Source organism: Cervus canadensis, chromosome 14, assembly GCF_019320065.1.
Source record: "Cervus canadensis isolate Bull #8, Minnesota chromosome 14, ASM1932006v1, whole genome shotgun sequence".
Classification (NCBI taxonomy): domain Eukaryota; kingdom Metazoa; phylum Chordata; class Mammalia; order Artiodactyla; family Cervidae; genus Cervus; species Cervus canadensis.
Window position 1 is genome coordinate 9,575,516 of NC_057399.1, and position 23,052 is coordinate 9,598,567.

General features: G+C 49.8%; 1 protein-coding gene across 2 annotated transcripts in view; it reads right to left on the minus strand.

Moving 5' to 3' along the window:
* Positions 1-23,052, minus strand: part of COL15A1 (collagen type XV alpha 1 chain) — a 101,258-nt gene that overhangs the window by 22,897 nt on the left and 55,309 nt on the right. For both annotated transcript variants that reach the window (XM_043486402.1, XM_043486401.1), the window contains 14 exons: positions 21,997-22,056; positions 20,742-20,834; positions 19,230-19,355; positions 18,594-18,656; positions 12,224-12,259; positions 11,674-11,814; positions 11,432-11,497; positions 10,583-10,618; positions 10,394-10,477; positions 8,895-8,960; positions 6,580-6,615; positions 3,989-4,051; positions 1,561-1,629; positions 1,416-1,451 (listed from right to left, as the gene is read on the minus strand). In XM_043486402.1, coding sequence (XP_043342337.1) covers positions 1,416-1,451; positions 1,561-1,629; positions 3,989-4,051; positions 6,580-6,615; positions 8,895-8,960; positions 10,394-10,477; positions 10,583-10,618; positions 11,432-11,497; positions 11,674-11,814; positions 12,224-12,259; positions 18,594-18,656; positions 19,230-19,355; positions 20,742-20,834; positions 21,997-22,056 — 975 coding nt within the window. The remainder of the gene's footprint in view (positions 1-1,415; positions 1,452-1,560; positions 1,630-3,988; positions 4,052-6,579; positions 6,616-8,894; positions 8,961-10,393; positions 10,478-10,582; positions 10,619-11,431; positions 11,498-11,673; positions 11,815-12,223; positions 12,260-18,593; positions 18,657-19,229; positions 19,356-20,741; positions 20,835-21,996; positions 22,057-23,052) is intronic.

Here is a 23,052-nt window from a genome sequence, read left to right on the forward strand (position 1 = left end):
GACTCACTGGAAAAGACCCTGATGCTGGGAAAGACTGAAGGCAGGAGGAGAAGAGGATGACAGAGGATGAGATGGTTGGATGGCATCACTGACTTGATGGACATGAGTTTGCACAAACTTTGGGAGTTGGTGATGGACAGGGAGGCCTGGTGTGCTGCAGTCCGTGGGGTCGCAAAGAGTCGGACACGACGAAGCAACTGAACTGAAGGGACCAAAGGCCTTAGAAAGTCATCTGAAGGATGCACCTTGGAGGTTATGCACCATTCAAGGACATGTGCCTGTTAGAGCAATGTGAGGTCCTTTCTCCCCAGTCCAGAGATCCAGCTTCAAACAAATCCCACATTCAAATCCCAGTGTGCAATTCCCCAGCCCCAAATGTTTCAGAAGAATGAAGATGTTCACTGGAGGCAGTGAGGTGTGCTGGGAAAAACCAGGACACAGACTCTGACAAGTTCGGTTCAAATCCCCACTTGTTATTAACAAGCTGTGTAGCAGTGGGCAAGCTACTTAACTGCTTTGACCTCAGTTTCCTGGTCTATAAAATGGGCATTCTGACATTCACTGCTCAGGGTGGTGAAAATTAAATGAGATGATCTGTGTTGAAGCATCACTGTCCAACCCATAGTGGATGTTGCATGAGTTCTCTTTGTTCTTTGAGGAGAAATATATGACAGGGAAGTTTAGGGTTCATCTGGAGAGAACTGGTAGTTTAAAACTGCTCAGAAGCCTGAATGAGTTATAGGTTCCTGGAGCAGTTAAGCAAGAAACGCCCAGTCATGTCATTTAGCACTCACTCACAGATGGGAAAACAGAAGGCCAGAGAGAGAAGTGGACTTGTCTGAGGTCACATAGCAAATGAGCAGCAGATCTAAGACCAGAAGCCAAAAGGCCCAGGTTGCTTGGGCAATGGTAATCTGTGGCTGGCAAGACCCATGGTACAACTGTGGGGCACACCACCATCTTCTTCACTGTTTCCTTCTGGACTCACAGCTAGACCAAGGTCCCCCACCACCCACCCCACTGCCTCCTGCATCAGTGGAGGCCAGAGGTGGGGCTCATCATCTTCCATGGTCTGCCCCTCCCCAAGCGAGGCCTGCCAGCTGGAAGATGCCAGTGTGAACCTGAATCCACCAGACAGTGAAGTCACAGGACCCAAGCATCATGGGCTCCCGAGTCACTGCTTGGAGGGGAGATGCCCAACTGGCAACCACCACCGTGGATTTTGTAAAAGTCAGAACTAAGCCATGACTATGCTAAACCACTGAGATTTTATTTAATCGCAGTCAGCCTACCCTTGATACATTGATACACACACACATTGCCATATCATTTTTATTTTCACAACTCAATCTAGTTGAGCCAAAGTATGACAAATGCTTCAAACCCCAGTTTAGGGGCAACATGCTCCAGCTTACCATTGGTCCCGGGGTTCCATGCTCTCCAGGTTCACCCTAAAACAGGGAGACAAAGACCTGTCACTCAGAGGAACACAGTCAGCAGCAGAAACAAAGATGGGATTTGAAGCAGACACGTTCTTTCAGGGTCTGGTGGAATAGTTACCTTTTGGCCCCTCAGCCTTTCCAGAGGAACATCCCCTGTCAGGATGGCACCCGGCTCTCCCTTCTCACCCTGCAATCCAGAGAACCGTTCGATGAAGCTGGGCCTCGCCTCGCCACCGTATCCAGAAGCTCGCCGCCATGATTTCGTTGGCTTTCAAACTGCCTCTCCAACCCCCCTGCCCCGACATGACCTCTTGCTGCGATACTGCGCAGCCTCCCGAGTGGTTAAATACTGTCTACCTGTTGCCTCCGTGTGCTTCATTACCGTCTGAAAGCACAGATGGGGTCCTGCAAGCCCCTCCAGGGCTCCAGCTGCTGCCTCTGCTCAGCATCCCCACCTTAATTCTCCAGGAACCTTAATCCGCTAGGTCCCCCCCACCTCTGGCTGTATGCTCCCCGCTGAGAACCTCTGGCTCCTAACATTCATATATTTGGTGGCTTGTGTTCCTAACAGCTCAACTTGAGATCTGCTCTCCCCTAAAATCCTTATTCTTGTTAAAATATCTAAAATTGGGACAGCCGTGAGAGCATGATCAGTGGAGGCCTCTCTCAACACAGGGGCCCTGAGTCTCTATGTGGAATTTTGCCTCCAAGCTCCAGGCTCCTGTACAAACACTCACCTGATCAGGCAAAGTTACCTCAGTTGCTGGGACACAGGGGAGATGGGGAAACTGGTGGCAAGGACACAGAATCCTGCCCCCAATCCTGCACTCTGCAGGGCTACCTACCATCCCAGGAGGCTTCCAAGAAGACATGTGTCCAGAGAAAAGGCCAGGGAGAGGAGCCACTCAAGGCTCTGGCTCCGAACTTCAGTGCTGGCCCCTGAAGAGCTGGACTGGACCACACGAAAGTCTCCCTTCAACAGGGCTGGAAGCAGCCAGGGCAGTGGCGCCAAAACAATCCCAGCAGCCTCTCCTCTCTGGCCCCCACGCCCACACCTGATATTCGGATCTTACCACTCAACTGGTGAGGAAAAGCGGTCCTGAGCACGCCAGCAGCAAGAAGAAGCAAGCACAAAAGCATTAGAGGTAAAGCCAGAGAAAGTGCATTTGCCGCAGGGGTCAGAGCAGAGCTGTCTGGGTGCTCTTCCCACTTTTCAAGGTGGCAGGGGATTGGGGCAGGGATAGCAACTAGGTCCTTCTAGATCCACCTGACCTTGCCACATGGAAAACAGAATGTTTAAGGCAAGAGCTGATCTGATCTGACCAGGCCTCCTGGCAAGCCAGAGCTGCCCTGGCCCCACACCCTCTCTGCAGGCCCAAGGCAGCAAAAGGCACCCCAAGACAAGGTCTCACGTAGTGTTAACTCAGAGCCAGAACACTGAGCCCTCTGCCCCCTGGACTGTGGTCCAACAGATGCTAGAGACTCTCTCTGCTTCCTTGGGGCTAGTGTGAAATGGTTCGGGAAGGAAGGAAAGAGAGTAGTTAATGGTCCTTTCTCTTAGAGACGCACCCACCTTCCCTGACCCCGCAGGCTCAGGGTTGCTCCTGCTGGCTTTGTACAGACTCCCCATTACAGCAATAACCAGTCTCTCTGTGGCTCTCTGCATGTCTGTTCCTCACATCTTATCTCACTGTTCCTAGCGCCTAGCATAGAAACATGGCTGGTGCATCAAAGGGAATGGATGTAAGCAGGATGAGTATATAAATGGATGGATGAACAAATGAATCCAACTCAGAGTCACTGCAGTGTTTATGAAAATGTTACTCTCCCCTTACCTATAAAAACCAACTGGGAAATCAATTCTAAGACACAAATGTGGATGGGTACAAAGGCCATTTTCAATGTCCGAGGAATCTCAGGAAGTGCTCTGCATGCTAAATATTTATTCCAAAACTTCTGAACCAAGACTGCTAACCAACTGCAGAATGCCCCAGCTTATAATAATCATAAAGATTTAATAACATAACAAGAATTTCTTGCACTCATTACTCAAACATCCTTTCACCCAGTAAATATTTTGAGTGCCGTTCATGTATCAGGCACAGTGCTAGGTACTGGAGCCACAGAAAGAGAAGTGGATGTGCCTGCCCTCAGGGAGTGCACATTCTAACCGGAGAGCCTGGCGGAGGCAATTAGACCAGCACAGAACTCGTGGGAAGCGCATTCAGGGGAGTGTTGGCTGAGTTCTCCTATGCACCGCACCTGCACCCTGGAGGAACCTTGACATCATGAACATGAACAGCTGGGGAGAGACTGCCACGAGACACAGTGCTTCTTGCAACATGAGGAAAATGTTCTATAATTAGGTAGTGGGGGTGGCTGCAGGACCTTGCAACTATACTAAAAATCACCGAATTTCACAGTTGAAAGGGGTGCATTTGATGGTATGTGAGTTATATCTCAAGCTTTAAAAAAGTGAACAGCTACTTTCAACCCATTTGAAATATTTAGCAAATTCTCCCACCCAGATACCTGGCCCTTCTTACCTGTTCTCCTTTTAGTCCTGGAAATCCAGGGACGCCAGTGTCACCTTTTGGACCTCTCGGGCCCTAGAAGAGTTATTGGAGAGTGTTTGGTTGTTTGTCAAAATTAAAATGCTTTAACTAAACGAAGGTTTCTTTCTTTTTCCCCCAAAAGTAAAAGAACAGAGTGCCAGTGGAAGTCACAGTCACGGTGTTTTTCCTCATTTTAAGTGGTCTGGGGGACGGAAGACAGCAGAGAGGGTTAGGAGCCCTAGAGGCCCCATTTCTCTTTGAACTATGGTTGCCTCCAACAGGCATCACTAAAACAGCCTTGCCTGTTGCCTCTGCTCACCCACGGGTCCTAGGGGCCGTCCTGCAGCCCACTTCCCCCATCACCCATCCTCCATGATTCCCACTCCTGCTCTGGCTCCCCACTCCCTAAGGAATGGGATCCAGACACCCTAGTCTGACACTCAAAGTGACCCCACCTGGTCTTGGCACGTCGTCGTCCACTCCCGTCACCCCAGCAGGGGTGAGCCTGTCCCCTGAGCCTCTCTGCACCCACCCCAACCCCCACCGCTGCCTCCACTATTCCCCCTGCAGAACCAATTCTGCACACCCGGTCAGAGGTGACCTCGTCTCAACTCCGACAGACACTTAAGATCTGTGACGATGACTCACACGGCCAGACGTCTGCCCCCCAAAAAGGGTTTCAACACTTTTTAGTGTTGAAATTTAGCATAATTTAGCTTTTCACAAGTCCCTTTCTTCTGGGTTAATGCAGTGGCCCTCAAATATTTGTTATTATTTTTTAGCAGTGAAACTCTTTTCATTCCTTTTTTCAAGTAAAGTCTTAAACAAAAGCCCAATATACAAAATATATCAAATGGAGCCTTGTCAGTGCCCTGGATCCTGCTTATTTGGCCCCCTCCTTACTCTTCAAGTGGTCCCAAAGGCTCCTCTGAGAAGCCCAAGGCTCCCTCGGGAACACAGAACCAGTCATTCAGAGGCAACTGTGTCTGGAACACGCTCTGGTTTTGGAGCAGCCAAGCTGGGCCTGGAGTTCAGAGGTCTCGCTCCCTCTTCCTAACCGAGAGGTCTTCCCTGTGGCTGTCACTCTCTCCTGTGTTTTAATGTCAAGTTCTCCCATATTTTTAGTGTCAGCATACCATATGCTCCTTTAAAAAAATAGAAAACCTCAGAAAATATAAAAAAGTAGAAAAAGAAACCACCTATAATTCTACCATCAACGACAAATTTCTATTACATTTTTTGATAAATTTCCCTCATCTATCCCGGGAGCAGCACCTGTCACCAGTGGCACTGAGGCCTTTTCAGGACTGTACGTACAGAGATTTCACTCTGGTGCAGGTCTCACTCTGGAGCCGTGGGCTTCAGAGCAGGCGCAGACATTTAGACTCAACCGATCACTTCCTACACAGAAACGCACTTTCACCTTCCATGGTGGAAGCCCCATAGCATGGTGCACACAGACTACTAATTACTGGGCTTCCAGGCTCTGATTCCCCCTTTTGGTCCCCCCATCACCACCATCCTCTCTCTCTAGGAATTTTATCTACTCTGACTCTCAGTTCAGTTCAGTTCAGTCACTCAGTCATGTCTGACTCTGTGACCCCATGAACCGCAGCACGCCAGGCCTCCCTGTCCATCACCAACTCCCAGAGTCCACCCAAACCCATGTCCATTGAGTCGGTGATGCCATCCAGCCATCTCATCCTCTGTCGTCCCCTTCTCCTCCTGCCCCCAATCCCTCCCAGCATTAGGGTCTTTTCCAATGAGTCAGCTCTTCGCATCAGGTGGCCAAACTACTAGAGTTTTAGCTTCAGCATCAGTCCTTCCAATGAACACCCAGGACTGATCTCCTTTAGGATGGACTGGTTGGATCTCCTTGCAGTTCAAGGGACTCTCAAGAGCCTTCTCCAACACCACAGTTCAAAAGCATCAATTCTTTGGCGCTCAGCTTTCTTCACAGTCCAACTCTCACATCCATACATGACCACTGGAAAAACCATAGCCTTGACTAGACGGACCTTTGTTGACAAAGTGATATCTCTGCTTTTTTAATAGGCTGTCTAGGTTGGTCATAACTTTCCTTCCAAGGAGTGAGCGTCTTTTAATTTCTTGGCTGCAATCACCATCTGCAGTGATTTTGGAGCCCAGAAAAATAAAGTCAGCCACTGTTTCCACTGTTTCCCCATCTATTTGCCACTCTGACTCTAGCTACCTGAAATGACTGATTCATCTACTCGCACTTATAGGAAGCCAACCGTGGGATCCAGTTCTGGCTCTGGCTGGCCCTAGGCTAGAAAGAGATGAACAAGACCCGATCCTCTACAAGCTGATCATGGTACAGTTGAGGAAAAAAGAATAGGGGCATAAATAACTGTTACTGAAGGCAGAAAAGAGGTGAAAATAAAGCCCTTGTAGACTCAAAGGTGGGAACGATCCCTCTGGGTGGGGCAAGCAGGAAAGGCTAGATGAGCAAGGACTACTAGGGCTCAGCCGTGCAGATGGAGAGGAACAGCACTCCAGGTGGGAGGAACAGAACGTGCACACCACAGGGCACAGAGGAGGATGGCTAGCGTGGTGCTCACCGGGAATCCTGGCAGCCCAGGCATGCCCTCGGGGCCCTGTAACACAGAAGGACAAAGAGGCAGCTCAGCAGCAGCACTTCCAGGCCAGCAGGAACCTGCACCCAGGGGCTCACTGCCTCTGGCGCCTCCCAAAGGCCCACGCATGTCCCCACCCAGCGGGGCTCATGATCCATTCCACAGGGAGAGGGACCATGCAGTCACACAGCTAGTTAGCACAGAACCAGGAAATGCCCAGAAGCCTGGAGCCTCTGCAGCCCCGTCAGGACTCTGGGCTCCGCAAGTCCCAGCCTCCCCCACCCCCAAACACTCCTCCTCCTTCTCGACCTCAGAAATCCCTGGGGCAATGAACACAGAGCTTCACCTTCACAAGTATTCTCAGAACTTCCCAAACTCTGAGGAGTGGGCCCCAAGGGTGTGCTGGGGTATTTGGGGTTAGAAGTGGGGGCAGTTGGTGAGACTCAGTTCTCTTCCCTCAGTGAGAGGGAGAATTTTAAATGGCCAGCCGCTTTAAAGGCTCCAGAAAACAGAAAATTTGTGGTTCACTCCACATGGTGCCAGGACACTTCTTCCTCCAAGCCCAGCTCCCACACACCTATTAAAGGCACAGAGCTTGGCAGAAGATACATACAGAGATATAACTGAACAACAACTTCCCCAATGAACAGTCATCCCCGGGTATCTGAGGGGCATGGGTGTCAGGATCCCCTGCAGATACCGAAATCCTCAGATGCTCAAGCCCCTTACCATTTTATGTAACCATATATGTAAGCATATATGTAAGCATATATGTAAGCATATAACCAATATACATACTCCATATACTTTAAATCATCTCTAGATTACTTATAATACCTAATACAATGTAAAAGCTATGTAAATAGTTGCCAGCATGCAGCAAAGTCAAGTTTTGCTTTTTAAAACTTTTGGATATTTTTTCAGTCTTTTTTTTTAATCCAAGGTTGGTTGAATATGTAGATGCAGAAGCAACAGGTACAAAGGACTATATACTAATATATATATATAGTGTACATACGAAAAGTGATGAAAGTGAAAGTCGTTCAGTCATGTCCGACTTTTTGCGACCCCATGGACTGTACAGTCCATGGAATTCTCCAGGCCAGAATACTGGAGTGGGTAGCTGTTCCCTTCTCCAGGAGATCTTCCCAACCCAGGGATGGATATAGTGGAGTGGAAAAGCATAAAGGTGCAACTGGGAGGGAATTATCTGAACAGGAAAACCTTGATCCTCCCGTAGAGATACCCTTGAAGGCCTGGACTTGCCAAAGAGAAGGACAGGGGTTGAGACAGAAAGAAGACTCTTGGGGTGCGGGCAGACAAGGCCCAAGGACTCAGAAAAGAGATGCCAATTCTTAGATCTTAGGCTGTGTTTTGCTTTAGAATTAAGCCACCTAATGCTCTAAGCTTCCAATAATTAAAAGAAAACTTTGTGAAATGACTTTTGCTTCTTTGTTTTAGGGTTTGCTTATTGGGGTGTTTTGGGTGATTCTAGCAGAAATCAAGGAAAGGGAGCCCCCTTAGATGCGGGGAAGAGAGTGAAATGACCCATGAACAGAGGCTCACGGCGGGAGACACTGGCTCGAAAGGAATCTCTCAGATATTTAGTTTCAGGATATATATTGCAAGAGCCTTGGGGAGAGAGCTGAGTTTTCCCCAGGATGTGGCTGGCAGGGGCTCAGGCCAACCCCACTGGGGACTGGGAACCCAAAGCTTTCAAGGCCAGAGCTCTTCGCTCTCGCCCCAGCTGTCACCAGCAGATACGGAAGATGCAATGGGAATCCACCACACGGGCTGCAGGAGGAAGCTTCCTTCCTCTGAGGTCCCGGTGAGACACAAACCGACTCTGTGGACTTGAAGAAACGAGGGAGCTTCTTTGTGTGTTCCTGATCTCTAAACGGGGCCAGGAAGACTGAAGCCAGGCACATTCCCTCCTCGTGTGCCAGTTTCCCCATTAGCAGTAGGCTCCTCCCCTTGTGGGAAATGAGACCACGTAAACAAAAGCAGGCCCAAAGCATTGCTCAGACGTCAATTAACTTGTTACGTCTGACTCTCTGATTTCCATTACACACATTTCTGATGCAAGGGACTGGAAGCTTCCACCGCATTGGACAAAACTCCCAGCACAATCAAATTAATGCTGCAGCAACTTCTCAGAGACGCAAAGCTCTCTTTCCATTCCACTTTGAGACACGTGCGCTCTGCGCTTCTGGAGCCCAAAGATTCCAAACCCACCCAACTTAGGTTCAACTGGGGCATCTGGGTAGGACCCTCATTCCCGGGCAGCTGTGGATACACACCGGAGGCCCGATGAGCTCAGGAATGTCCGAGAGATTCATGAATCCTTGGGTGATGTTGGTCAAAGACTGAAAAGAGAAAAATCAGACAAAGAGACAGAGGGTGGCACATATTCCACCTTGTTCCCGGCAGTGAGGCTTGAACCGAAGTCACCCAGCATATGGCAGATGCAGGCAGACAGTGACAGCACCCGCCCCCTGCTGACACACACACTCCACCCGCTTCTTAAGGCGGCCTTGAGCCACATCGTCACTTTTCTCTTCTGATTAATCTTAAAATTGCACAGTATATGAAAGTCTTCTTTCTTGTATAATTTTAAATATTAAAATTTTATACATTTTTATAATTTAAAATATATACATGGTGAAGAAGATAGTGAAGGATGGGGAAGCCTGGCATGCTGCAGTTCATGGGGTCTCAAAGAGTTGGACACAAAAATGAGTGACTGAAACAATTAATATTATATTTATGTCATTAATATATAATTATAAATTAATAATAATATTAATACCCACAGAAAGTAGTGTTGTTGGGGTGTATGTGTGTGTTTTATATATATCTGTCTAAGTGGTTATTTTATATAAATGGTACCAGGCTATATGTATTATTCTTCAGCTTGCTTTTTTTTAACTCAATCATATGACATGGAGGTCTTTCCATGTGGAAATTTTCAGTATGAACATATTAGCAGGTCGCCAAAGAGCTGTTTAAAGGAACTGTACAATTTATACTTCCAACAAAGAGATTTTTCTATTTCACTACATCCTTATTTATCTACATTTGATATTTTTGAATTATACTTAAAAATCTCTAGTCATTGTTTTTTTTCAGTTATTTGGGACTTTTTGTCTTTCTGTCATGTACCAGTACGACATTAATTCTCTCCTAAGGGCCACGATTTTTCACAAATGTGATTTTCTAATGTCCAGTGGGCTGCGATCAGGTCCCAGCACATCCCACTCTTCTCTACAAATTTCCATCAATCTCCACACAACCCCATGCCCATCAGCTCCCTGGGCCTTGGATACACCCATGTTTTTCTATTCTGTGCTTCAGCTCTGAGAGTCCCGACCCCCTGAATTCTGGAAGTCCTGTCCTCCACGCCTACCTGGTAAATCCTGCTTAGCTTTCAAGTCCCTCTTCAAAGATACTGCTTCCAGAAAATCTGTCTTGATTTCTTATATCCTAAAGCATCTTTCCTCCCTGGCTCCCCCACTTACGTTCCTTGTCTGTCGGTTACAGCTCTGTTATACTTATTTTTCTGACTGCAAACGCTGCCAACCAGAAGAGAGGGTTGGGGACACACTATGGGAGACAATAGAGGTATCATAGTAGGCATAGACGGACGGCCCGTGCTGGCAGGTAGAAACTCCAACACCAGAGGCCAGCTGCATGCCCCTGTAGAACTAGCCGCCCTGCAGGCGCTGAAGTTGTGGACAACCCTCCCTCCCCTTCAGCAAAGTCTGAAACACCAGCCATGCTCTGACCTGGGGATACTCACACTAGACAGGACCTCGATGCGCCCCGGCGGCCCCCTGGGCCCGGGGGGCCCCACAATGCTGGCTCCGTCCATCCCTCTGGCACCCTGGATATAGCAGTGAGGGTGGGAAAAAGTTCACTGTATATGGATAATGCTCCCAGACCCGGGATGAACACTTCTCTCACCCCTACTCCAGATCGATGACCTCACCTTAGGTCCCTGGTCTCCTTTTTCTCCTTTGGGACCCTGGCAAAACAAACAAACAAACAAACATTCTTTGAATTTTTTTCTGTTCACTTGGCCCACTTTCCATCTATCTTCCATCTTGCCGTCTCTCCCTAAGCTCTCACAAGGATTTTATCCTTGATAATGGGAGCAAAAGATGAAGGGCAAATTCCCCTTACGGAGTCAGAAGGAAGGAACATCTCAGACAGCAGGAGGAGCAGAGGTCCCCTCCCAGCACTGGCCGAGTGTCCTTTGACCGTGACCCTCAGAGCCCTCTGCATCTGGGGTGGGGGAGGTCTTCCTATTCGATCATGGAGGGGCAACGATGCTCTCCTCTGCGAGGCTCAACTCCTCCTGCACTGGCGTGCCCAGCTCTGGGTACCACTTGACAAACATAATGAGATCCTGGGGACTGGTCTTCTTGAGAGAAGCATCATAGCAGAGGATGGACCACACCTCCCTGGGGGAAGATGTAGCGGGCAGGGGCACCTGCTAGGAGCATAGGATTCTGAAATGGGGCGAAGTGCGAGTCTTGAAAGGGCAGCAGAAAGGAGGCAATGAAGCTGAGATGCTTGATGGTTAGGGACTGGGGAGAAAGAGAGAAAGATGATTTTCAAGTTTTCCCATATTATATCTTGTGCAAAACCTCTATGCCGTTCCTCAAAGAAACAAGCTATAACCAGCACCTGGTCTCCTCACCGCACAGCTGGAAGCTGGAGGCTCAGAGAGAGTGAATTATTGCAAGTCACAGAGCAGGCTGGCACCCCACAGCTTCCCCACTCCAGCGTGATAGCATGACAGTCCGCAAAGTGAAGGTTTCAAAAGTCAACCTACACGTGAAGCCGTCGGCCCAGAGAGGGGCTCATGTAAGTGCCTGATGCTGCCTGAGCCCTCGGTGTCCTGGGGAGGAAGAAGAAGAAGAATTTCAGATCTGACTCCCAGACCCCTCCCTGGGCCAGGCACGGTGCTGGGAGCTGGGGCTCCGGGGAACCAGCAGCGCCATGGCGTCGTCAGCTGGCCCTTCCAGTCATCCTTAATACACGTTGCTCTTTAACCACAGGGATGAAGGAAAATACCTCAAATCCAAGTCCTGTTGTGCATCCAGGGCCTGGGGGCCCAGGGGGTCCAGGAGGCCCTGGGGGTCCCATGACCCCAGGAGCACCAACTTGTCCATTTTTCCCTGGGGGTCCTGGTAAGCCTCTGTTGCCGGGATCACCCTGTGAGGAAGGGGACAGGCTGACTAGTCTTGGGTTCATTCATGGAAGGAACAACATTCACACCTGCGTCAGAAAACTGTTCTTTGAACTTCGTTAGATGGACGGATTCTGTGATTGGTGCCGCTTAATGGCACAGAAACAGCTGTCTTGCCAATTGACATTTTCCTTGGAGATAAGCTGATGGCGCTTGTTGAAAGCATTTGGGTGGAGGGAGTGACAGGAGAAAACCTGCAGGTCATTCACTCTCCTCCAGCCCCAGCTGTTCTGCCTTCCCCAAGCAGTTCCTTCCAGACGTTTTTCTCTGATCCATGACATTTACATCTTTAGTACTTCAGCCCAACAGTTCAATGATACTAAACCCAGAGAGACAGGAAGGAGGAGGAGAAATTTTTTCTTTTTCATTTTTTACCTTTTCACCAACTGAGCCATTAGGTCCTCTAGCTCCCTGAAAAAAAAAAACAAAAAAATGATGGCCGATTATACATAGTATAATAACATATCTTCCATTAGGTACATTTAGAAGAAAATGCAGGATTACAGACACTTAAGTAACAGGACATTAAAATGGGACTCTTCCTGTGCAGTTTTGACTGATGTCTCAAACCTGAGCCCATTACAGTAATTGTGAGTTTGCTAGGCAGGTCATGCTGAAAGCTTGTGAAACCCATTTTTCAACCATTAGTTCATTACCTACCTCAAGCAGAAGTTTTCATTACCTACCGAAAAGCAGAAGATGAAGATGAACCAGGGAAAGATTGTCAAGGAAGGATTTCCCTGGAGAGCTGTCCGTGTACTGAGTGGGCCCTCTCCCCACCTCCCCAGGATGGAAGGAAAGGGGTGCCTTTCCTCCTTGAAGCCAAGAAAAGGGGCTTCAAGAATTTGATGTGTATTCCCTAGGCTTTTGGAGATATGTATATAATGGTTGACTCTCTTCTGGAAAAATCTAAAGACCGAAAGCTGGCTGGAATAGCCCCAGAATTGAGGGGGAGGGTCTCTAAAACAGCTTATGTGGCCACCACCAGTGGGGGCCACGGTAGAGGTTTTCTAGGGGGTTAGATGCAGACCCCAAGGTAAAGAGCCAGCTCTGAGCTCAAAGCAGAGGGGAGGACCAACGGGAGCTGCCGGTCAGGAGGGGCCGGCCCAGGACACACTGCCCCACACCAGAGGACTGCAGCCAGGGGCCCCCAGCTGGGGAACCTGCAAGGAGACCGCCCAAGCGCCCTCGAGGGAAGAAGCCAGAAACCGCGAGGCCACAAAGAAGGCTCTCGACACCACGACGAAGCCACAGTCCAAGGCTGCGCCTTCTCCCAAGCCCCTCCTCCCCTTCCTATGTCAAACCCACAGAAGTGACGCGTGGACGGCTCCAGACACTCCTGCTCAAAAATAAGACGGGGAGCGACGCTGAGCCTGAACCCGGGAGGAATGCCGACGAGAAAACACGGGAAGCTGAAGCCAGAGGCTTCAGCCACTGAGACAAACCACAGGCAGAGAAATGTCAGGTAGGGGAGGAGTGGAAGCCAAGAGCAGACTCTGGCTCTGATAGAGAGAAGCTGACATTCCGGAGCTAGACAGCCATGGAGCCCTGCCCCTCTGCCCTCACCTTCCATTTTCACTACAAGAACAGTAAGAGTTGTTCGGTGAAGCAAAGGGATATGGCAGAGCCCCAGGACGCTAGCAGACTCTGGGAGGTCCAAGGATACCCCACACACCTAAGCTCAGCTGCTGAGGCACATCCCAATCCTCCTGTCCTAAAACCTGCAGAGGTAGCGACCACCCGACTCGCCAGTACTGTGTATAAACAGAAGCAGAAAACAGATTACAGAGGGATTCCAATTTCTAGAGCATCAACACACAAGCAAGAAACCCTACACATCTGAGCAAAAGCAAACCCTCTGAAAGAGAAAAGCACCAACCACGCAAAGACTCCTGAGGAAACGGAGCTAACACGGACCAACGGGACTCTAAGTAAATACTACATACTCTCGGGGAGAAAACGGAGGATATGATCGCAGCCAAGAAACAAGGACAAACTACTATGAAATAAGAACAGTGGTTACAGAAAAAAATCAGTTAGAGATCTTAGAGACAAAGATATGTAACTGCTGAGAGGTAATACTCTATACAAAGGTTGAATACCGGAACAGACATACTTAAAGAGAGAACTTCAGAGAGAACCCGGCTTCTCTATGGGGTGGCTGGAGGAGAGGAGGGCTTACAGAAGGAAGCAGAGGTAACTGGGGTCCTGCTGCTTCCCTGCCTGCCAACCTGACCTGGGAAAAACTAAGCGTGGCCTTACATCCAGAGCAGAAACAGAAAGACCTGGGTTCCAGTGTTGCTGCCCAAGCTGCAGGGTACAGTTCATGCGTCTGTTTTTCTTGGGTGTGACCAGCCACCATCGCCTGCTATCCAATGCAATCTGTCCTTAAAGGAAGTACCATCCTTATGCATTTTCCCAGTAATAAGTCAAATCTCGGTCAGAGATATTGTGAAATAGAAGTTAACTTAGCCCAGTCTCTTGATTTTTGGACTCTGTCCTCTGAAAACATTATTACTGTTGACTCCATTCAAGAAAAGGATGCTCATAAAGTGAAAACCTGTACTTTTTCAATTCTCTTTCTGACTTTTCAAATGAAGAGTACATCTTGTAGCACTTTCAAAGGAAGTTCCAGAAGATATGTTAGACCTTGATTTATCTGTCTCAGAAACAGATGATTTTATCCAGCTTGTAGGTATGAAGAGATAGTACCTGGACTCCTTTCAATGGCTCACACATTTGGTGACCACCATTTTGGAACAGGAGTAGATCAGTTTGGGGATGGAAGAGCTTATGTTATTGTAACGTACATGAATAGGCAGAGTCAAAGTGGTAGCTCCATTTTAAAGGATCAGCAAAGACCCCATAGCTAGGATGGTGAAGGCAGACCTATACTTCACTCCTCAGTGAGAGAACTGTGTGGTGAGGCTATGAGCTGTCTTGGAATTGCAACCAGCAGAGTTGCGAGTCTGAATATGATGATGGGGTATGGAGAGACCTGTTTTACAGCAGAAATACTGTGAAAGAACCAGGTGTGGGCGTGCAGCATGTTGCAAAATTATGGTTCAGAATTTATGAGAAATTCTGGGGACTTCCCTGGTGGTCCAGTGGCTAAGACTCCATGCTCCCAAGGCAGGCAGCCGAGGTTCAATCCCTGGTCAGGGAACTAGATCCCATGTGCTGCAACTAAGGGTTTGAATGCCACAACTAAAAGATCCTGCATGCCATAACTAACTGAAGATTCCACACTGCTGGCATAGCGAAATAAATAAATACTTTAAAAAATTCTGGCTCATTATGGTAGCTGAGTTTGCTAAGGACAATGTTAGACTTCATCATACGACATCAAAGACCTTTGCAGTTGTGGTTTCTTACTTACTGCCTTGTCAATGTCTGCTGGTTTTGTGTTACACTGATAACTTCAATTTGTCACAATTAAAATCAGCTATGCTCTATATGGTTTCATGGAGGCCTACAATTCAGTTCAGTTTAGTTCAGTTCAGTCGCTCCGTCGTGTCCGACTCTTTGCGACCCCATGAATCGCAGCATGCCAGGCCTCCCTGTCCATCACCAACTCCCGGAGTTTACTCAAACTCACGTACAATTCAGATTTTGTACCAAATACATTTGATGATTAAAGAAGATATAAAATAGGAAACCCAGCCAATATCATAGCGTTTAATTGAAACAAGCTGTTACAAGCTCTAAAGCCATTCCTAGATTCTACTTAAGAGCAACTCAGCTCACCGCCACTCAGGTTCTTGGGAAGGGGTACACTGTTCCTTACTACACAAGATTTAGAGAATTGATCGAAGCCAGTTTGGGGCTGGTTGGAGAAAGGGAAGGCGATCGTCATTTACTTGCATTCCTCACACATCTCATGCAAGAGCTGGTTTTACAGTGCCCAGCAATGACATTTCAGGAGCTCAGTGAGATCCCTCACAGCCAGTTACTGGGAGCTTAACAGTCCTCAGCAATGCTGGGCACTGAAGAAAATTTCAAAACATTAACTCTCTTTTGCCTGGGCATCCCAGTGCCTTTTGAGACTGAAGAATAACATGTATTAGTCAGATTATGAAAGAAGGAAAAGAATGACAACCATTAGTCCTAGGTCCATGCTGAAGACAGCAGAATCTACAGTGCAAAAGCAGAAAGAAACTTTTCAGAGAGCCATTTCCAGTTTTTCAGCAGCCTTTCCAGAACCATTCTATGGATGAGAAAGCAAGCCATCCCCTGCCCATCCCTTCATGGGCTAAAGATCTCAGAGTGGCTGCTCATCTTAATTTGGGGAAAATAAATTATGGAATATTCCTATGATCAAACTCAACACAGAATAATCTATTTGATGAATTCTTAATGACATCCACATTTTGATGACAATCTCACATTTGAAAATGATTACCTATAACAATATTATTTCCAGCCAAGTAGACCAAATCTTATTCTTCGGGGTTTTCAACTATCTAGACTGGTCCGTGTGTCTTGCAGGTGAGGAGAGGCTGATGTCCGGGTGACAGTGAGGAAAGACCTCCCTACAAGTGTCCACCTAGCCGTGGAAGGCACCACCTGGGCAGGAAATGAGTCCTCTGGCATTGGAGGCATGCAAAGTGAAGCAGAGATCGGAGGAGAGTCAAGGATCACACGCATCACTGGATTTTATGTGGTGTTACATCCCTGAGATTATTCACTTTCTTTAGCATGTTTTTGTTGTTATTTCACCGTCAGACTATTCTCCTTGGTTTACTTCGCAGCGGGGCGGGGGGCCGTAAAGTGTCATGTACAAGGTCTCCCTTCAGCTCTCCTGAAGCAAATTTCCAGGTGTTTCTAGAGTCTGCTTTTCCTTGACCAGAAACCATCACAGACACACAAATTAGGGCAACAAATTAGATCTCATAGCAAGTTCCAGGAAGAAAAAAGTGATTTATCTGCCACAATTATTCTGAGCAAGCCTGCCGCTGTTGTGCATGACCGAGTGTCTGAGCGGCTACAGGGTGAGCCTGCACGGGTGTTTGTGGGCGGATGTGGGCGTGAGCTTGGGCAGTTTTCAGTCTGAGACCAGAACAGCGAGGCGTGTGGAGAGGGTAGAAGTGTGAGGGGAAGGGGCAGGGGAGCTGGTAAGAAGAGGAGGGAAGATGAGAGTAAGTCTTGTAATGTTTTCTGCAAATTTTAATTTCTTATGAAAGAGCTGGTCCATGTAAAATGAGTTCTGCAAAACGCGACAATTGTTTCTTCTTTTTCTGAGAAATGAGCTTTCCATGAAAATCGAGTTACTGTTTCAATTAAACACACTTGAGAGCTGACTGAAAACAGAAATTCAGTTCAGTGACGATGGGGGTGTCTAGGGAGTCAGCGTTTCCCACAGCGTTGTCCAGGTGGGGTACACAGTGGGTCTCCACTCCCCTAGCCGTGTGGATGAACCCTCCCTCCTCTGAACCCCAGTGAAGCTCAGGACTACATCTCTAGAAGGACGCTCACCTTATCTTGATTGTCTGCCTCTGCAGAACACAGCTTATCTCATCAACCAGGCCAGGAACACGACAGGCAGGAGCCCCACCCCCCAGCACCAAGGGGGCTTAGCAGACAGAAGATCACATGGGTTTATGGAGGAGGAGGAGGATGAAGGCGTGTGAGACTCGGAAATGGAGGCGTCATCAAGCTGCTCACAGAAGCCTGTGCTAGACTCTAAGGAGACACAGACAGTGCTTCTGCTCTGCCCGTCAGAGTGGGGTGGGGAGCAGACTGGTGAACTAACAGCTACAGTGTCCCTGGCTGGAGGGGTCCCAGCAGGAGCAATACTGAGCTAAAGGGAAGTGGAGGAAGGAGGGGTGCTTTCTACTCGTAAACAGTCCAGGAGAACCTCCCAGAGGATAGATCTGAACTGGGCCGAGGAGGATGAGGAAAGAGAAAGGAGAGGAAGCCCCGTGCAGAGGCCAGGAGGTTGTGCAGCCCTGGGGCCTTTCAGAAGGGCTGGCTGGCCTGGAGGCAGAGGCCAGGAGGTTGTGCAGGCCTGGGGCCTTTCAGGAGGGCTGGCTGGCCTGGAGGCAGAGGCCAGGAGGTTGTGCAGGCCTGGGGCCTTTCAGGAGGGCTGGCTGGAGGCAGAGGCCAGGAGGTTGTGCAGGCCTGGGGCCTTTCAGGAGGGCTGGCTGGCCCGGAGGCGGGTGTGTGAGGGAGCGGTGGTAGGGAGCTAAGAGGTAGGTGAGGAAGGGACTTGAAGGTCTGCACACGGTGAAGGCCCCACCCTGCAGGCATGAGGGAGTCAGCGGTGCTTTCTCAGTGGGAAGACAGTGAGTGACAGTGAGCTTGCTCTCGGAAGATGGACTGGCAGGTGGGTGGAGGCTGGGCTGTGAGTGGGGAGAAGGGGCATCAGTGGGGGCCTGATGCCACCCTGGAGGCAAGGAAGAATGAATGTCAGGTCAGGGCAGAGACAGAGGTGAGAGATGTGGACTTAAGATTGGCCATGGACGGATGGCGGCAGGAAAGGGAGAGGAGGGAGGAGTAGAGAAGACTCTATTTCTGAGTCCAGGTGACTGGGAGGATGACGGGGCCATTCCTGGAAGCTGGGAATGTGCAGGAGTAGACGGGAGAAGATGCTGAGTGCAGGTTTGGGCATAGAGAGCCCCAGGGAGAGACATCCAGCAGGGAGGAACAGGACGGGATCAGAGGCCAGGTCAGCCTCAGAGGACAGACAGGCAGGATGGGCCTGGGGGTTCCCGCTGTGACAACGCCCCTCCCCCTCTCCCCGTACCTTCTCCCCTTTCATTCCAGGAAGGCCAGAGGCTCCATCAAGTCCAGGCTTTCCCTCAGGGCCCTGAAGAACATCAAGGACAATCAGCCTGCAATATCTTTGATAAGTATCAATTACAGACCCTCTTTGGAAAAGGAGGCCAGAGCTGAGAAGGCCCAGCGGGTGAAGCTGGTGGGTCTAAAGCCCCGTGTCAGTCTGTAGCGGAACAACTGTCCCGCCCACAGCCTGGCCACTGCTGGCTGTGCGCTAGCAGACGCGTGTCCTTCACTCTCTGGGCTGAGTTTTCTCTTCTGGGGGGGAGTCGGGGGCAGGGCTGGACTAGATGGTCTCTGGAGCCTCCCACCCCAGGCCAAGCACTGATGGACTATGATTCCAAGATTTTACATGAGCCTGTATTTCCTACACAGACTAAGATGAAGCAGTGAAACAACATGTAGGATGATATTTTCCTTGGCTGTTGCTTCTCATCTGGAGTCTTAGTAATGTCTTGGCCGAGGAGGATTTTGTTTACAAATGCCAGCTAGCTGCTCACTCCTAGCCATAAGCCTTAGCACTGGGGTCTGCAGCCTGTACCCCTTCCCTGGCTAAAGGAAGGCCCCTGGGTCCAGAGAGGGGGTGATGACTTCAGTAGCTCACCGGGGGACCAGGTTCACCAGTGGGTCCATCTTCTCCAGGAGATCCAGGGGGTCCCATGAAAACATCAGTTCCTGGTTTTCCTGGGATCCCAGGTAAGCCAGGTGGGCCTGGGGGACCTGGAGGACCCTAAAAAAAGACACCTGGTTAAAAAACAGCGCAGGAGGGGACAAATGAATATGTTCCATTCACTCCATTGTTGACAACAACCCTAAGGTAGAAACTGGTGTTGCTCCTTAGAAGGTGGGGAGAGTGAGGCTCAGTGAAATGACGTGACTTGCTTAAGAGCTCACACACACAGCTAATTAGGAGAAGAGCTGAGATTTGGACCCAAGTCTTTTTAAGCCCTTATCTAATGTTTTCTCCCCAGATGTATTATACAACAAAGATGCAATTTGTCGGAATTCTCAGAGGTGCTCTACTTTAGTTTTCTGATTACCTGAGCGGTTAGTCCAAAACTGCCTATTGTTAGAAAGTGAAAGGGTTAGTCACTCAGTTGTATCCAATTCTTCGTGACCCCATGGACTATATAGCCTGCCAGGCTCCTCTATTTATGGGATTTCCCAGGCAAGAATAATGAAGTTAGTAGCCATTCCCTTCTCCCAGGGATCTTCCTGACCCAGGAACCGAACCTAGGTCTCCTGCATTGCAGGCAGATTCTTTACTGTCTGAGTTAAGGCCTAGTGTTAAGCCTTATTAAAACACCCCTGCAATGTACTGGTCTTTTTAGCCTGGGGCTGGGTTTGCTGATGCCACCAGCTCGGACGTTCTAAGTGGGTCCTGTCCCACTCATCCAGCAGGTCCTGAAGGCTTCCAGCCCTGGGATGATGAGTGGGCAGAAAGGCAGCTGAGCAGAGCCCTCTAGATGGGGATTCTTGACAGGGGCTCAGAGGAAGGGATGGAACGAGGCTGGGGCTCTGAGGACAGATGCATGAGATTCAGCTGAGAGGAGAGGTGCTCCCAGGGGGAAATCTAGAGGGACCAGTGGGGGCCCGGCCTTGGGCAAGAGGCTGGGGGAGCAAGTTGCCAAGGAGGCAGAAAGAGTGGTCTGGAGAGATAGAGAGGGGGCTGCCCCGGGGTAGGGAGGGTTTTGAGAAGAGTCTGGAAGTCAAAGTGTGAAATGCTATGTAGAGAAGAGGCCAGCAGGTCTCTGTAATGGGTAAGGGGGTGGGGGGCAGAGCCGGTGGTAGAGGTGAAGGTCATGGGCATACCTGCTGTGGAAGAGCTGCTGGAGAAGGCTGCCAGGGGAAGGAGGCAAGTGTAAAGTGGGGCTCCTGACGATAAACTAAGGTCAGACTCACTTAAAACTAACCAAAGATGGAAATGCCGAGCATACGTAAATGTAGATGGGAAGTATAGTGAGTCCCAGGAGCCCACCGCCAGCCTCAGCAGTCATCTGCAGAGGCCAAGCTGGTTTCATCTGTTATCAGTCCCTGTGTCCCCCCTCCCGGATCCTCACGAAGGCTGCCCTCCTCTCGCCACCCGCCACCAGGCCTTTGAACCCTTCACACTCACTCTTAGCAGCTCCTCACTGTGCACCAGGTCACCAGAGCCAGAGCCGACATCCAGGCCCCAGCCCAGGCCGGAGCCCTCAGCCTCTGCTCCCACCTGCAGAGAGAAAAGGTTCCCCGGCTTGGTTTCACCATCACGCTCCAAGGACAGGCATGTCCCTGAAGGTTTTCCAGCATTCTGGGCCCCTGTGACGGCTGCTGCGGACTTCCCTTCTGGCTCTTACGCCCGGTCCCCTCTACGCTGCCCTCCTCCTCCTCTCCCTCCCGCTGTGCAGCCAACACACGGCCGGTGCTCACACACAGGACACTTTCACAGCCTCTCATCCTCTCTTTTCCTACGTTTCCAATCCCTACTCATCCTTCAAGGTCCAGTTCCGTGGTCACCTCCTCCAGGAAGCCCTGCCAACCCCGTTTTCAGACAGAATTCGCCTCTCCTGCTCTGTGTCCCACCAGCCTCTGTGGAGGTCTGGATTTGGCCGTAGGGCCACCTGGCTTTGAAGCTCAGCTGTGTGTGTCTGTCGGCCCCGCTGGGCTGGGACTCCAGAATTGGCCCAGTCCTGAGACACCTCTGGGTGCCCAGGGTCCATCAAGAGATCTGGCACCAAGAAGGCACTCAGTGTCTACTTGTTGAATGTCATCAAATTCCTCCAAAGAACAAAAGGAAACTTCCAAAACACCTTTCTGGTACTTAACTCCTGAGGCTGGGAACCAGGCAAAGCCTCCTTCAATCATCAAGGAGGATCTGGGACAGGGGTTAGAGCTGAGTCTGGGCAGGTTGCGGTGGTGTGTGTGGGGGTGGGAGAAGAGAGGTGATGACGTGGAGGTGGGGAGACAGTGAGGAGGCTGATGTCACTGTCCGAGGGGTGAGGAGGCGCTGCACAACCAGACTGAGGGTCTTGGGGACTGACTGGATCAGGGAGGCGGGGGAGGCACTTGAGGACATTTCCTGGCTTCTCTCTTGGTGATCAGGAAGATGGGGTACCACTCCCAGAACGGGGGAACCCTGCAGGGACAGCAGGCCTAGGAGCATGGTGACAAGTTCCGCTTGGGATGCGAGGGACCCAGGGGCCTTTCCAGGCACAGGATAGAAAGGCGCTTTATAAATATAAAACTCCTGGGCTCCAGGAGAGAGTCCTGGTCCAGGAGTGAGCGCCGAGCTCTGCCTGGAGGGCACTTTGGAGGAGAATCCTCTGGGGCTGTTTCGTGCATCCCTGGCCCCAGCACTTTGCGCACGCGACAAGCATGGGTAGGAACCTCACCGTGGGTTCAGTAGGCCCAGCAGGTCCAGTGGGGCCAGGAAACCACTCCTCAGCTTCACCCTAAAGAGAACAAGATGTCAGTGGAGCACTGGGCACCCCTCCTCCTGTCCCCGTCTCTCTGCAAAAACGATGCTCATCTTCAGAGGAGGCTTATGCAGGAGCTTTATAAACCTAATTTGTTGAGCATGTACCACACGCCAGGTAAAATTTTCCAGGTATTAGCTCATCTGATTCTCACCACGCCCAGGGAGAAGGTCTACGTCCCCATTATACACACGAACAGACAGACAGAGGGGTGTGGCAGGGCCAGGCCTGGGTGTCCCTCTCACCCACTACCTTGGGTGAGTCTAAGATTCAAAATCATCCAAAAGATACTTCAGAGTGGGTGCTCCTGTCACTGTCTTTGTTGTGCTTTTAAACCATTTGCTGAGGCATCAGGGTACCTATTTCAGCTCGTCACAGATTCCAGACACGGGCACTCAGGGTGATGTATCTCCGCAGGTTATGTGCAGGGTGGAATGCTGCACACTCGTCTCTCCCTTTCTCCTTTCTCCCCCCTCCCCATCTCTCCTCTTTTTTGTTGTTGCTTAGATACTAAGTCGTATCTGTTTTAGGACCACACGCAAGGCTCTTCTGTCCAGGGGATTTCCCATGCAAGGATACTGGAGTGGGTGGCCGGTTCCTCTTCTAGGGGATCTTCCCGACCCCGGGACGGATAGCGTGTCCCCTGTGTTGGCAGGCAGATTCTTTACCACTGAGCCACCAGAGAAGCCCCAACCTCTCTTCTCAGAAATTTTAAAAAATTTCATTGGAAAAGTCAGAAGCACCCTTGGTGGAAATACCACCATATATTAAGAACTTATCAACCACCACCGTTCTGCTACTTGAAGGCCATACTTGCTGACATTTAGAAAGGGCATTTCCTTCCCAGGCTTTTGCATGTGTCTATTTTTAAATAGTTAAGACCACACAGTATACTGAATTTCATAACTGGCTTTTTTCACTTAGCATTATACAGTAAGTATTTTCCTCTGTTCTTAAATACTCCTAGTAAGT